This window comes from Lycium barbarum, chromosome 3, assembly GCF_019175385.1.
Source record: "Lycium barbarum isolate Lr01 chromosome 3, ASM1917538v2, whole genome shotgun sequence".
Classification (NCBI taxonomy): Eukaryota; Viridiplantae; Streptophyta; class Magnoliopsida; order Solanales; family Solanaceae; genus Lycium; species Lycium barbarum.
The window spans coordinates 143820518-143833172 of record NC_083339.1 but is presented as its reverse complement, the minus strand read 5'-3'; the positions used below and the strand labels follow the sequence as shown (position 1 = coordinate 143833172).

Sequence of the window (12655 nt, the reverse complement as noted above, 5' to 3'; positions counted from 1 at the left end):
AATAAATAGCATTTAAGTCGCTCGCTTTTGTCGCTTACAATTGGATTTCTTTTTGGGCAACAACTAAATCCCAAGCAATGTCCCCAATTTGACAATTACCGTGTCATCATCCTCGTAAAGAACCTCAACACAAGTACTGTACACTGAATTCAACAATATGTCCGGTGGTTCTTCACTTCTGGATTCACTGTTCCAACGTTCTTTAGAAGACTTAATCAAAGGTCTCCGTCTCTACATCGGCGACGAATCCTCCTTCATCTCCAAATCCCTGGATGAAATCCGTAAGGAAATCAAATCAACAGATCAACAAACCAAAGCCACTGCTCTCCAAAAACTCACTTACCTCCACTCCTTATATGGCATCGACATGTCTTTTGCTGCCTTCCACGCAATCGAACTTTCATCCTCACAACACTTCAATTTTAAACGCATTGCTTATCTGGCAGCATCTCTATCGTTCGATCCGTTAACTACTGACGTCATCCTCTTGCTGACTCATCAGTTACGTAAAGACCTTCAATCACATAATTCGCATGAAGTAAGTCTTGCTTTACATGCCATTTATTATATTTGTACACCTGATTTAGCTAGGGATTTAACACCTGAAGTGTTTATTTTACTTAATAGTAGTAAAGGGAATATTAGGAAGAAAGCTATTGCTCTTGTTTTGAGGTTATTTGAGTTGTTTCCGGATTCGGTTAGGGTTTGTTTTAAGAGATTGGTCGAAAATTTGGAGAATAATGATTTGGGGATTGTATGTGCTGTTGTTGGTGTATTTTGTGAGCTTGCTTGTAAAGAACCCAAGTCGTATTTACCGTTAGCGCCTGAGTTTTATAAGATATTGGTCGATTCGAGGAATAATTGGCTGTTGATTAAGGTTTTGAAGATTTTCGTGAAGTTGGCTCCGTTGGAACCGAGGTTGGGGAAGAGGTTGGTGGAGCCGATTTGCGATCATTTGAAGAGAACGGGGGCGAAGTCGTTGGCTTTTGAGTGTGTGAGGACGATTGTTAGTAGTTTTAGTGAGCATGAGAGTGCGGTGAGGCTTGCTGTTGGGAAGATTAAGGAGTTTTTTAATGAAGATGATCCGAATCTTAAGTATCTTGGTTTGCAAGCACTTACTATTGTTGCGCCGAAGCATTTGTGGGCGGTTATGGAGAATAAGGATTTTGTGATTAAATCGTTAAGTGATGCGGATGTGAATATTAAACTTGAGGCGTTGCAGCTTGTTTTGGCTATGGTTAGTGAGGATAATGTGGTGGATTTTTGCAAGGTTTTGATTAATTATGCTCTTAAGTCAGACCCGGAGTTCTGTAATGAGATTTTGGGTTGCATCTTGTTGACTTGTTCAAAAAATGTGTATGAGATAATTGTGGATTTCGATTGGTATGTGTCACTTCTTGGGGAAATGGTGAGAATTCCGCACTGTCAGAAGGGGGAGGAAATAGAGAACCAGCTTGTGGATATAGGTATGAGAGTTAAAGATGCAAGACCGGAACTTGTTCGAGTTGGCCGTGATTTGCTAATTGATCCTGCATTGCTTGGCAATCCTTTCCTACACAGGATTTTATCAGCAGCTGCTTGGGTGTCAGGGGAGTATGTTCAATTTTCAAAAAATCCATCTGAAATTGTGGAAGCACTACTGCAACCAAGAACCAGTTTATTGCCATCATCAATAAAAGCTGTATATATTCAGTCTGCATTCAAAGTACTAACCTTGTATCTGCATTACTCTATTTCTACCAAGGGAGTTATTTCTTCAGCTTTCCAAGGCGTGGCAGATCTGATGCAGGAGAATTCTCAGGTTGTAAGAACTGGACCAGTTGCTGATAGTGACACAGAGAGTTTTGAGGATATGTCTATTACTCATGAGTGGTTTCCCTCAACTTCCTTAAAGGTGGAGCCAATCACTGAAGAATCTATCATTAACATATTAAATCTTGTAGAAATAACGTTGGGGCCACTAGCAGGAAGCCATGAGGTCGAGCTACTGGAGAGATCAAGAAATGTCCTTGGTTTGGTTGAACTGATAAGAGAAGAATTACCTGGTTACTTGGTGAAAAGGGAAGAAGATAATGACAAGGGACAAAGGAAGACTCATGAAATGATCAAACTAATTGCTGAAGCCTTTTCGGAAGAGCTTGGTCCAGTTTCAGCAAGTTCTCAGGAAAAGGTACCTATGCCCGAAGGAATGGTGCTTAATCAAAGTCTGGATGATCTGGATGCCATATGTGGTGACTTTGGGTTGCATATACCTACTTCTTTCTCCCTTGGAAGATCCATTTCCTCAGAAAAGGATGATGTTACCATGTCTGATCGACAAAGTAAGGAAGAATTGGAATCAACTGAATCAACATCTCTTCTTGCTGAGCATCGCAAACGCCATGGGCTATATTATTTACAGTCACAGAAAAAGGAGATGGTATATGATGATTATCCACCTGCTAACGACCTTAAGACTGGAAGTAATGCTGACGATGAGGCTGATGATCTGATTAAGCTGACAGAACAATCTCTATTCACTAAGAAAAAGGCAAATCAAGCAAGGCCTAGGCCAGTAGTGGTGAAACTGGATGATGGGGATGGGCCTTTTATCTCTGCCAAAAAGGTAGAGTTAAAAGATGACCTAATCTCTGGTGCTGTGAGAGATGTTCTTTTAGGTGATGAAGCAACATCATCATCACGAACTAAGAAGTCTGACAAGTCATCAAGTAAGAGAAGACAGAAGGGCAAGTTGGATATAGACAAGTCTTCCGGACCAAAAGAGGATTCTAAATCAATGGAGAGTTCTGAACTAGAAAATGCAAATTTGAGAAAAAGCAAACTCCATTCTCGTGGTAAAGAGAAGAAACATAGAAGTACTGCAAAAGATAGAGATGAACATGAAGAGGGAGATAAGCAGAAGGTTAGCCATCACCATGGCAAGCATAAATCCCGACAAAGGGCGGATGGGGCTCTAACATTAGCAGCACAATCAAATGTTATTCCTGATTTTCTTTTGTAGCAATGAGGGCTGGGATCTTGATCATCAATATGATAAATTTGATCACTACGGCTTAGGTGAGTTTCTTCTGTACATTACACTTCATTCTTTTTTCTGTTTTAGTTACTTGTTATACTTGCAATTGGTGAAGTGGGTTTTCTCCATCTTTTCTGGTTTTTACTGTGTGAAATCTCTTTTTTGGGAAGGGTATATCTTTGACTTCTTAACACTTTGTACAAGGAAACCTTTACAAGGCCTTGACCGGTTATGATCCTTTGGTTCTATTTGTTTTTCTATTCGTCTCTCATCTTTGTATTCATGCATGGACTCACATTCTTTGCTAGTTTGATGAAAGGTAAAAAGACAGGCACAAAGAGCTTTTCCAAAATCAAAACTAAGTGTGCTTATAGTCACTGTAACTGCCCTAATAAAAATGATATAGAGGCTGGTAAGAATAAAAGAGGGCTAATCCATACACTATGGAAAAAGCTAAAGGATTGTTCAATAAATGCACAGTAAATCTCCTCTAGTTGGTAGATAAGATATATGATGCTTGTAATTTTTCATCATGATGCCAATACACGCTTGGTGAGAGTTCATGATAACTCAGGGAAAAGAAGAGAATATGGACATGCTTAGATTATGGTCATGAGAAAAAATATGCACAAAAGATTTGCGCGAAAAACTCTTTTGACATTGTCGAACCTAAGAACGAGCTACTTGTAGGATTGCTGTACACCGGTGCTATAACTGAAAAAGCCAGTTCTTTCAGCAAATGCCAATCAAAGGAAAAAAAGTTCCATCAGAAAATGAGTTATTCCCTTTAATTAAGGAAAATCATCACGTTTTGAGGCTTGCTTTCGTGGTAGAGCACCTCCACCGCCAACAGGTAGATTCTGCTCATGTGGAGGGTAAGTGGGATCCTTGTGGAATGAGAAAAAGGGGGTGAGGGGGTGGGCGTGGTTATAAAGAAAGAGAGAAACCAATAGACAAGCAGTTCCTTCTAATAACTGAAACCATTATTTGTTGTCCTTTTCTTTATTGCCAGGAAGCCATTATTTGTTGTCTTATTTTTGATAACTTTCTGGATCGAGTTAGCTGGTAGCCTCTTGCATTCTGACCCTTTTTTATTTCCCCTCTAAACAACTAATCACTAACTTCACTATGGATTTTTACTGCCATAACTAACACATTACGGAAATTGTATCCGTTGATTAGCTTTCGATATTGGACTTCCACCTTAGTTTGGGATTTCCGGTTGTGTAATAGCTATGAATTCCGGTGAACTGGTTGAGCACCTTGAGGGAGGTTATACTGACTCAATTCCTTGCTATTACTTGTAGTCTGCTGGCATGAAAAACTTCTTCAGTTGTTTCTAGCCATGAGTGTGAATCTATTGTTACTGCAGACAGATGCAGTAGATGTCTTCCTTAACCCCCCCCCCCCCCCCCCCCCCACCCCACCCCACCCCCAACACAAAAAAAAAAAAAACACGATGCAGTATATGTCTTCTTAAAGAGAAAAGGAAATATCTTTGTGAAAGCAGAGGAACGCTACCCCCCACCCCTTCCCCTCTTTTTACTCCAACGTCAAGTCTAATGTTGCCTGCCCAGTATATGCTCTGCTCTGTTATTCCTGTCAAAAAATTGTTTCTGCTATTAGTTTCAACTTTGTCATAAAAGACTGGGTGGAGGAAATGTGATCTCAGAAACCCTATGTTGAAACACTCTCTGCGTGATCATCAGCAGAGCTAAGCGGAGAGCTTGATATTCATGCGAGGTATACAGTGGATGAAATATGAGGGATATGAATTACAAAGTGGGGAATCGAACTCTCACCAACATGGTGAAAGTTCAGGTAACCAACTGATTGGACTGTTGTCGGTTCAGATTCCTCATCTTCTTACACTTCGGAGTTATGCCATAAGACAACCTATGTCGTCTCCGGCAGAGGTTGCCTTGGCATAACTAAAAGTCTGCCTTATAAGGTAATCTCTGCCCGATCCGGCAGAACTTTAGTTAAGGCAACCTATGCCGCATAAGGTAGATTTTTCCAAAAGTCTTGCCTTGCGATTTTTTATTTTTTATTTTTTTAAATTTTTATGCATGGGCTAGGGTTCGAACCCAGAACCTCGGGGTATTCTAGGCGAAGGGCAAAAATTAAAGACCAGCAATTTGAGGGACAAAAATTAAAGACCACCAGAATAAGGGGCATTCCTGCGAATTGCCCATACTCATATATATTTGTTTTTGCACGGATGGTCCTTCAAAGGCGCTGGTCTTTAGTTTTTGTCCTTAGCTTAAAAAAGTGGCGGAAAATATCGAACCTCGTTCAATAATAAAAAAAAAAAATCGCAAGGCAAGGCTCACGAAAATTCAGCCTTAAAGCAGAAGTTTGCCTTGCAAAATTTTGCAAGCAGATTTTTTTTTTTTTTTTACTTTGCTGGAATTCTACAAAAATCTCGAATAGGCCTAATTTTGCAAATTCTGCGTTGTGAATTTTTATTTTATTTTACTGAGTCGGTTTTAAATCCAGAACCTCGGGTATTTTAGACGAATGACAAAAATTAAATTATAGACCATCCCCGAAAAAGCACAATCGTGCAAATGGATGACTTTCGCAATTATCCACTTTTACGGCTGCTATTCAGAATATAACCAACGTTTGTAAGGTAATTGAAAAATAACTAATACAACTTTAAAAAAGCACAAAGACCTGCTTCTTGTTCTTCTGCGCTTGTTCTACTTCTCTACCGAAACACGGTAGACATGTTACTTTGGTGGAATTCTACGAGAGTCCCGAATAGGCTTAATTTTGCTGATTTTGTCTTGCGATTTTTTAATTTTATTTTACTGAGCCGGTTTCAATCTAGAACTTCGGGATATTTTAGGCGAAGGACAAAAATTAAATTAAAGATCATCCCCGAAAAAGCACAATCGTGCAAATGGATGACTTTCCCAATTATTCACTTTTACGGCTGCTATTCAGAATATAACCAACGTTTGCAAGTACAGTAATTGGAAAATAACTAATACAACTTTAAAAAAGCACAAAGACCTGCTTCTTATTCTTCTGCTACTTCTCTACCGTGTTGACGGTGTGGGAGAGAGACTTACAACAGCATTACCGACACAAATAAATTTTAGTTAAACTAGTGATTGCCTAGAAGATACACAGTAGCTTAGTGGAAGAGCAAGGGAACGACATCGTTCTCTTTAATAGAAGCCTCAACCTTTTACTTCGGATTAATGGACGTTTAGGCAATTTTCTTTGAAGTCAGGGAATTATAAGTGATGTAGTAACGACAAGAGATGTGCATCTACATGAATTAATTTGATTCAATGGAATAGGAAATTAAAGTAAGAAATCAGTGCACCCCTTTGGGCACGTTAAGTGGAAAGTGCCGCAAATCTTGGAGGCAAGGACTTTGATCGGTGTTTGACCATACATTTTTTTTTTTTTTTTTTTTTTTAGGAATGCACGAAATTTTTATTGATAATAACAATTAACACATCAAGATGGCGTCAAAATTATGTGAAAATCAATGAGAGAATCAACCGTAATCATTCATCAATTCAGCTCATTGTCGGTGCTATACGAGATCCTCCTTTACGCCAAAGTGTGAAATGATATTCAAATACTCATTTCTTGCATCTATACCTCACCTCTATGAACTGATGAAAGTATTAACGTAACAACATACATTCTAATATTTCTTGCAGCCATCTCACCGCTAAGGAATTACCTTCCACTTTGTTCAACGTTCATTCCAAGTAATTCAAAGAAAAGATAATGTGTTGTTCTCCAATCTGTTTTCTTCTACCCACTAATCCTTCTCTATTATTCTCCAAATTTTCATATGTTGTTTTATGACGTATGCAGAAGTTAATATATTTCAATTAAAAAAGCTATAAAAAAAATTAGCGTTTGATTTTCTCTTATTTTTGTCAACTAGAAGACCGTAAATGGGAACTTAACAGAAGCAGATTTAAGATTTTAATTTGATGGGTTCAACCTTTCAGTTATTATCAGTGAACTCACATTACGCTCTTTTAGAAGTAGGACCTTAATGCACAAAACTTGCTCTAATTGTTAATTGAAAGACCAACACCTTGTAATTTGGGCTTTGTAATTTTAGCAATAAAGTAACAACACATGCATATAGTAGCAAGAAAATTGAACGAGAAAATGAGGCAGGTACGTGGACTGGCCAATGCCCAAGGCTGTCATCCTACAAAGAAGGAAGTCATGGAAATATTTTTGGACTAAATGAGATCCACTTGGCATAACACAATTTCTTCTTTCTTTTCTCTCTATTCCAATTCTTCACCTTCCTCCATCTTTCTTCTCAAACTTGTAAATTAGCTGTAAAAACTAATAAAATTTTCTTAAATCCGTCGAATAAATATTCCCTCCACTCTGTAAATCATCAAAGCCCTCAACATGTCTCTACATCAACTCCAAGAATATTCTTTCTCCGCTAATTTTCAGAATTACTCAATTCCTTATATATTCCAGCAATGATAAGATCATCACGTTTCCTCTCTATCTTCTTGCACATTATTCCTGTAATAATCCCACTAGTAAGTATTTTCTTTAAGTTTCTTTTCGATAAGAACCTTGTACAAATAACTGTATAATTGACATTGATACGTTCAAATTGTTGTAGAAAATAAGAGAGGTAAATAAAGTGAATATTAAATACATGTATTTTTATATATTACTATTAAAATCCTTGCAACGTGACTTTCTTAGATCAGAAACTAGAGTCTTGGGGGTGTTAATTAATTAATACCAATTTGGGAAACCGAAACTTCTTATAGGTTAAAATATTAGTAATTAGAATCTGTCCCTGTCTAATTCTAGAAAAGAAAGCACATAATAAATACAAAGTGAAGAGCATGTAGTTCTTTGCTTCCATATCAACTATATATATTGCCTCTTCTTCTTCCTCCTCTTTTCACTCCATTTCTCTCTGATAGTATTTTTCATTAGAGTTTCAAGAAAATGAAGAATGAACAACAGCATCAATTCACTACTACAAAAATATTCAGTATTTCTCAAAGGTACCTTCATAATCTTGTTGTCTATTTTATTTTCTTCGGGTCCGGTCTAGTCATTGGTATATCACTAAGTTTTTATCTCAAAGATCTTCCTAACACATTACAAAACAAATTATTCTTTCCTCAAACCCAGCCACCACCACCACCCCCTCCTACACCAATAGCGCCACCACCTCCTCCTCAGCCTCAACAACATATTCCATTTGTTTTAAGTGAATATAATTTGCTAAACAATGAGACCAAAAGTGTAGGTCATATTAGAATTGGGTTACAAGATTTTCTTAAGGCACCAAAATGTAAACATGATATGAGAGATGAAGAGTTGATTTGGAGGGCTTCGATGGTGCCACGTGTACGGGATTTGCCGTTTAAGAGAACCCCAAAGATTGCTTTTATGTTTCTTGCAAGAGGAAGTTTGCCATTGGCTCCATTATGGGAAAGATTTTTTGAAGGACATGAAGGACTCTATTCGATTTACATTCATTCTCAACCTTCCTTCAATGGTACTGCTCCAGGGGAAGGACCAATATTTCATGGCCGAAGAGTACCAAGTAAGGTAAGACTATTTACTAACACTAGTATTTTAGTTAATCTGCATCTCCTAATTCTTCTATTTTCCTTAGATTAAGATATTTACACAAATCAATTCACAGTCAAGTTCACTAGTGATATCGTCTGCTTTGGTCCTAGGTCTGCACTGTTTTACAACGCATGATTAGGGTAAAAGGCATGTCTGATTATTTATATATCTTTCTCGTGTTTTATCAATGTGGATTTTCCATGCACCTTCTTCTTACTCATCTTCCGCATTTACTTAAATGCTGATCAAAATGGTAGGTTTGACCTTTTATCACCGGTTAAACATACATCACCTTTGTATTTTATATGAGTGTATATATATCTTAAATCGCTTATAGTTAATTCATGCAATGGCGCTCTTTTTTTTTTTTGGTGAATTTCACAAAGTAATGTTTTGTTTGTTTCCATCACATAGAGATCTACAAGTTCACTTTTTAAGTATTACGCACAAACCTAGTATAGTGGAAAAATAAATAATATTAAGGAGGGAAATAAAAAAAAATAAAAAATGGCGCCGTATCAAATGGTCCCTGTTTTATTAGACAGCACGGAAGCAGAGAGACGTGGATTAGTTGAGCTGAAATCGTTGTTTCCAAATCTGGACCAGATTCATTATTAATGATTCCAAGTATAGACGTTTTAATTGTTGATGCATGCGTTATAGAAAAAGATTCTGATTTGATGAATATATATCACCATATATAGTTGACTTGGACCGTTTGTATTGTGATTTAAAAACGCGTCTTTTAGCATTAATTATGGAGAATCATGGTACTCTTAATTATGGCATTCTTTTGGTTAGAAGATTGTAAGATCGGACTATTTTACGACACTTGTACATGTTGTGTAATTAATGTCAATAATCCTGTGGCGAGACGTTGGTGATGGGCCGGGAATGACCCGGGTCGGAGCTATGATCAAATACAGTTGTTTGATGGGCTTGGTTAAAAATAAAATTGTGCACTATCAGTGACCAAATCTAGAGTGTAACGTACGGGTAAATAAAATAGTTTTTGCTAAGATCCAATATATATATATATATATATATATATATATATATATATATATATATATATATATATATATATATTAAAAGTTCATCAAATATTTATAAGTGTTCGATTGTGAACCCAGTTATTATTGTATATTAACTTGAAATTGATGTAAAACCTATAAACTTTGAATCTTAGATTCTACTTTACATACTATCAGCTATAGCTTTTGGCAGGCAGTAAATATTTGATACTATCGACTTGTATTAGGAAAATGGAAGTCTTTTTAGGGCAAGGCCCTAATGATTTGTGAATAAGTTTTCACGATAGTCGGCTAAAATCGGCAATGAGAAGAGTTAGCGTCGCTAACTTAGCGAACATACTCGTGAAATTTTAGGAAGATGCTTTTTTGCCTTGGAATTTTAGAAATTTTGGGGTTTAAGTGTAAAGTGTAGTATTTGTAAATTAATGTGTTCTTTTTGTTGAAGGATCTAAGCATCAATACTGCCTTTCTTGACAAGATTTTGCTAAGCACTTTTTGTTGTAGATGTCTTTTATTTCTACTCTTTTTGCCAATCACACCTTTTCCTTCTACTGAATATGTTGTCACACTTCACCAAATTCCTTTCTTCTGTACTTAGACATCCTCTTTTGCACCTTTTTTTTTTTTTACGTGGATTGCCCTTCAAAGGCGCTGGTCTTTAATTTTGTCCCTCAAATTGCTGGTCTTTAATTTTTGTCCTTCGCTTATAAAAGTGGCCGAAAATACCTCGAGGTTTTGGGTCTGAACCACCGCTCAGTCAAAAAGAAAAAGAATTTCGCAAGGCAAGGTTTTTATGAAACCTCTGCCTTAAGGCTTAATATTTACCCAAAATTAAGTCTTAAGGCAAGGCAAACCTCCGCCTTAAGGCTTAACTTTTGTCCGAATAGACTTAATTTTGCTACGAAACTCTGCCTTGCGATTTTTTTTTTTTTTTGACTAAGCTGGGTTCGAATCCTGAACCTCGAGGTATTAAACGAATGGAAAAAATTAAAGACCTGCAATTTGAGTGGCAAAAATTAAAGACCAGCCCCAAATAACGATAATCGTGCAAATTGTCCCTTTTGAACGTAAACGCTAGAAGAGCATGTTGGACTCCAGAAAAGTTTCGAAGCTGAGCCCATATTGGACTCAGCCCAACAGTTTTCTGTGAGAAGGATAATGATCTGGGCTTTTAGGGAAGTTCGAGTCAATTCGAATTTGACTTTGTACATTAACAGACCATCAATAAATGGGCCTCCCTCCAATTAGTTTAGCAACTACTGTCCATTCCTATAACAAAAGCTTAATTTGCAAAAATCCATTTTTTCACATAGTTAGTTGGAGGATTTAATTGTGTAGTTGATTACAAACTTAACATTTTGACATGACTTTTTTTCACTATATATGCAGCGAGTAGAATGGGGAAAATTTAACATGGTGGAAGCAGAACGACGATTACTCGCAAACGCATTACTGGACTTGTCAAACGAGCGTTTCGTGCTCCTTTCAGAGTCTTGCATTCCTCTATATAACTTCACCACAATCTACAACTACATCATGAACTCTGCGAAAACCTTCATGGAGTCTTACGACCTATTGAGTCCCGTGGGACGAGGCCGTTACAACAAGCGAATGCGACCATGGGTCACCCTCGCCCAATGGCGAAAGGGGTCCCAATGGTTCGAGGTCGATCGGGAGATCGCTATCGACATAGTCTCCGATCAAAAATATTTTCATTTATTCAAGAGATTTTGCAAGCCCGCATGTTACTCGGACGAGCATTATTTGCCAACATTTGTGACAATGAGATATTGGTGGAAAAATGGAAATAGAACGTTGACTTGGGTTGACTGGGCCAAAGGTGGGCCTCATCCAACAAAATTTGTTCGGCCCCAAGTGACAGCCGATTTGCTTAATCAAATGAGAAATGGGACCAAATGTGAGTATAATGGGGAGCCTACTAACATGTGTTACTTGTTTGCTAGGAAGTTTTTGCCGAGTACTTTAGATAGGCTTTTGCGGCTTGCTCCTAAAATCATGAAATTCGGCTGATTTGATATTTGTATTTGTTGTATATTATCACACTAGTTTTTTTTGTTTGATTGACTTTTTTTGTTAAATCATTTCTAGTTGCTGCCTCGTGTTCAACAGGACTGACAATACGTCGTATTCTCTTCTAGTTATTTGTGTTACAAATGAATAGGTTGTTTGTTGTCAATGGTGAGAACTGAGAAGTAAACAAAAAATAGAAATAAAATTAAATTATATTGTGACTAAGGAACTGGACTGCTTCTTGATCAATGTTGCACAATTCCACTGAGTTCACTTACTATGTACATATATGTTTTTTGCGAAGAAAAAATTGTACTACATTGTTTTTCCTAGCTACCAACTGATAAAAATTGGTCTTCCCTTCGAGAATAACCCCTAACCGAAGTAAAAAAAAAAGGAAAAAAAGAGGGACTTTGAAATTTCTCAGTCTTTGTTTGGTAGCTTCTTTGTTATTGTTCAAGAGACTAAACCTGACACAAACCAAGAACCAAACTTTCCTTCTTTTTTCATGTGTATATGGTATACTTCCTCCTTCATGGGTTATGAAGTTTAAAAATGTAAAGTTTTATATTTTATGCATTAATTTAGCTGTGTAAAATATCTTTTGAATCATGTGGTTTTGAACATGTCATATTTACTATAACATATTGTCATTCGGAGTGAAATGTGAATGTTGAGTTTCCACAATGCAACAATGGTGTGGGTTGGGAAAATTTGTCATGACCCAAATCGGAGGGCCACGATGGGCAGCCAGCCTTACTTGCCAAGCACTAACATAACGTATAACCATGCTTACCAACGTAAATGGGTCCGAAGGACCATCCTATAATAATCTGATAATTATAAGGAGACTATTTGACATTAAGCAACCTAAAATGGTATGTATACATTTGGATATGAAAGTGTAGGCCAACCAGGCCGTCATAGTCATCTATCCAGCGAAATATAGGCCGACGAGGCCATACAA

At 37.3% G+C, this 12655-nt stretch overlaps 2 protein-coding genes across 2 annotated transcripts; both read left to right on the top strand.

The window, feature by feature from the left end:
- The first annotated feature begins 22 nt into the window (after nucleotides 1-22).
- On the top strand, nucleotides 23-3274 carry LOC132633259 (AP-3 complex subunit delta). The gene has a single exon (XM_060349550.1). The coding sequence runs from the start codon at nucleotides 158-160 to the stop codon at nucleotides 2999-3001; it is 2844 nt and encodes a 947-aa protein (XP_060205533.1). The 5' UTR covers nucleotides 23-157; the 3' UTR covers nucleotides 3002-3274.
- Nucleotides 3275-7366: 4092 nt separating this feature from the next.
- On the top strand, nucleotides 7367-11902 carry LOC132634340 (glycosyltransferase BC10-like). Its single transcript, XM_060350600.1, has 2 exons — nucleotides 7367-8599; nucleotides 11047-11902. Exons 1-2 carry the CDS (start codon nucleotides 7988-7990, stop codon nucleotides 11686-11688), a joined length of 1254 nt encoding a protein of 417 aa, XP_060206583.1. The 5' UTR covers nucleotides 7367-7987; the 3' UTR covers nucleotides 11689-11902.
- Nucleotides 11903-12655: the final 753 nt, after the last annotated feature.

Coding starts and splice junctions, on each gene's coding strand:
- LOC132633259 (XM_060349550.1), top strand. CDS start 158: ATGTCCGGTGGTTCTTCACTTCTGGATTCACTGTTCCAACGTTCTTTA.
- LOC132634340 (XM_060350600.1), top strand. CDS start 7,988: ATGAAGAATGAACAACAGCATCAATTCACTACTACAAAAATATTCAGT. Junction 8,600..11,046: donor GCCGAAGAGTACCAAGTAAG/GTAAGACTATTT, acceptor CTATATATGCAG/CGAGTAGAATGGGGAAAATT.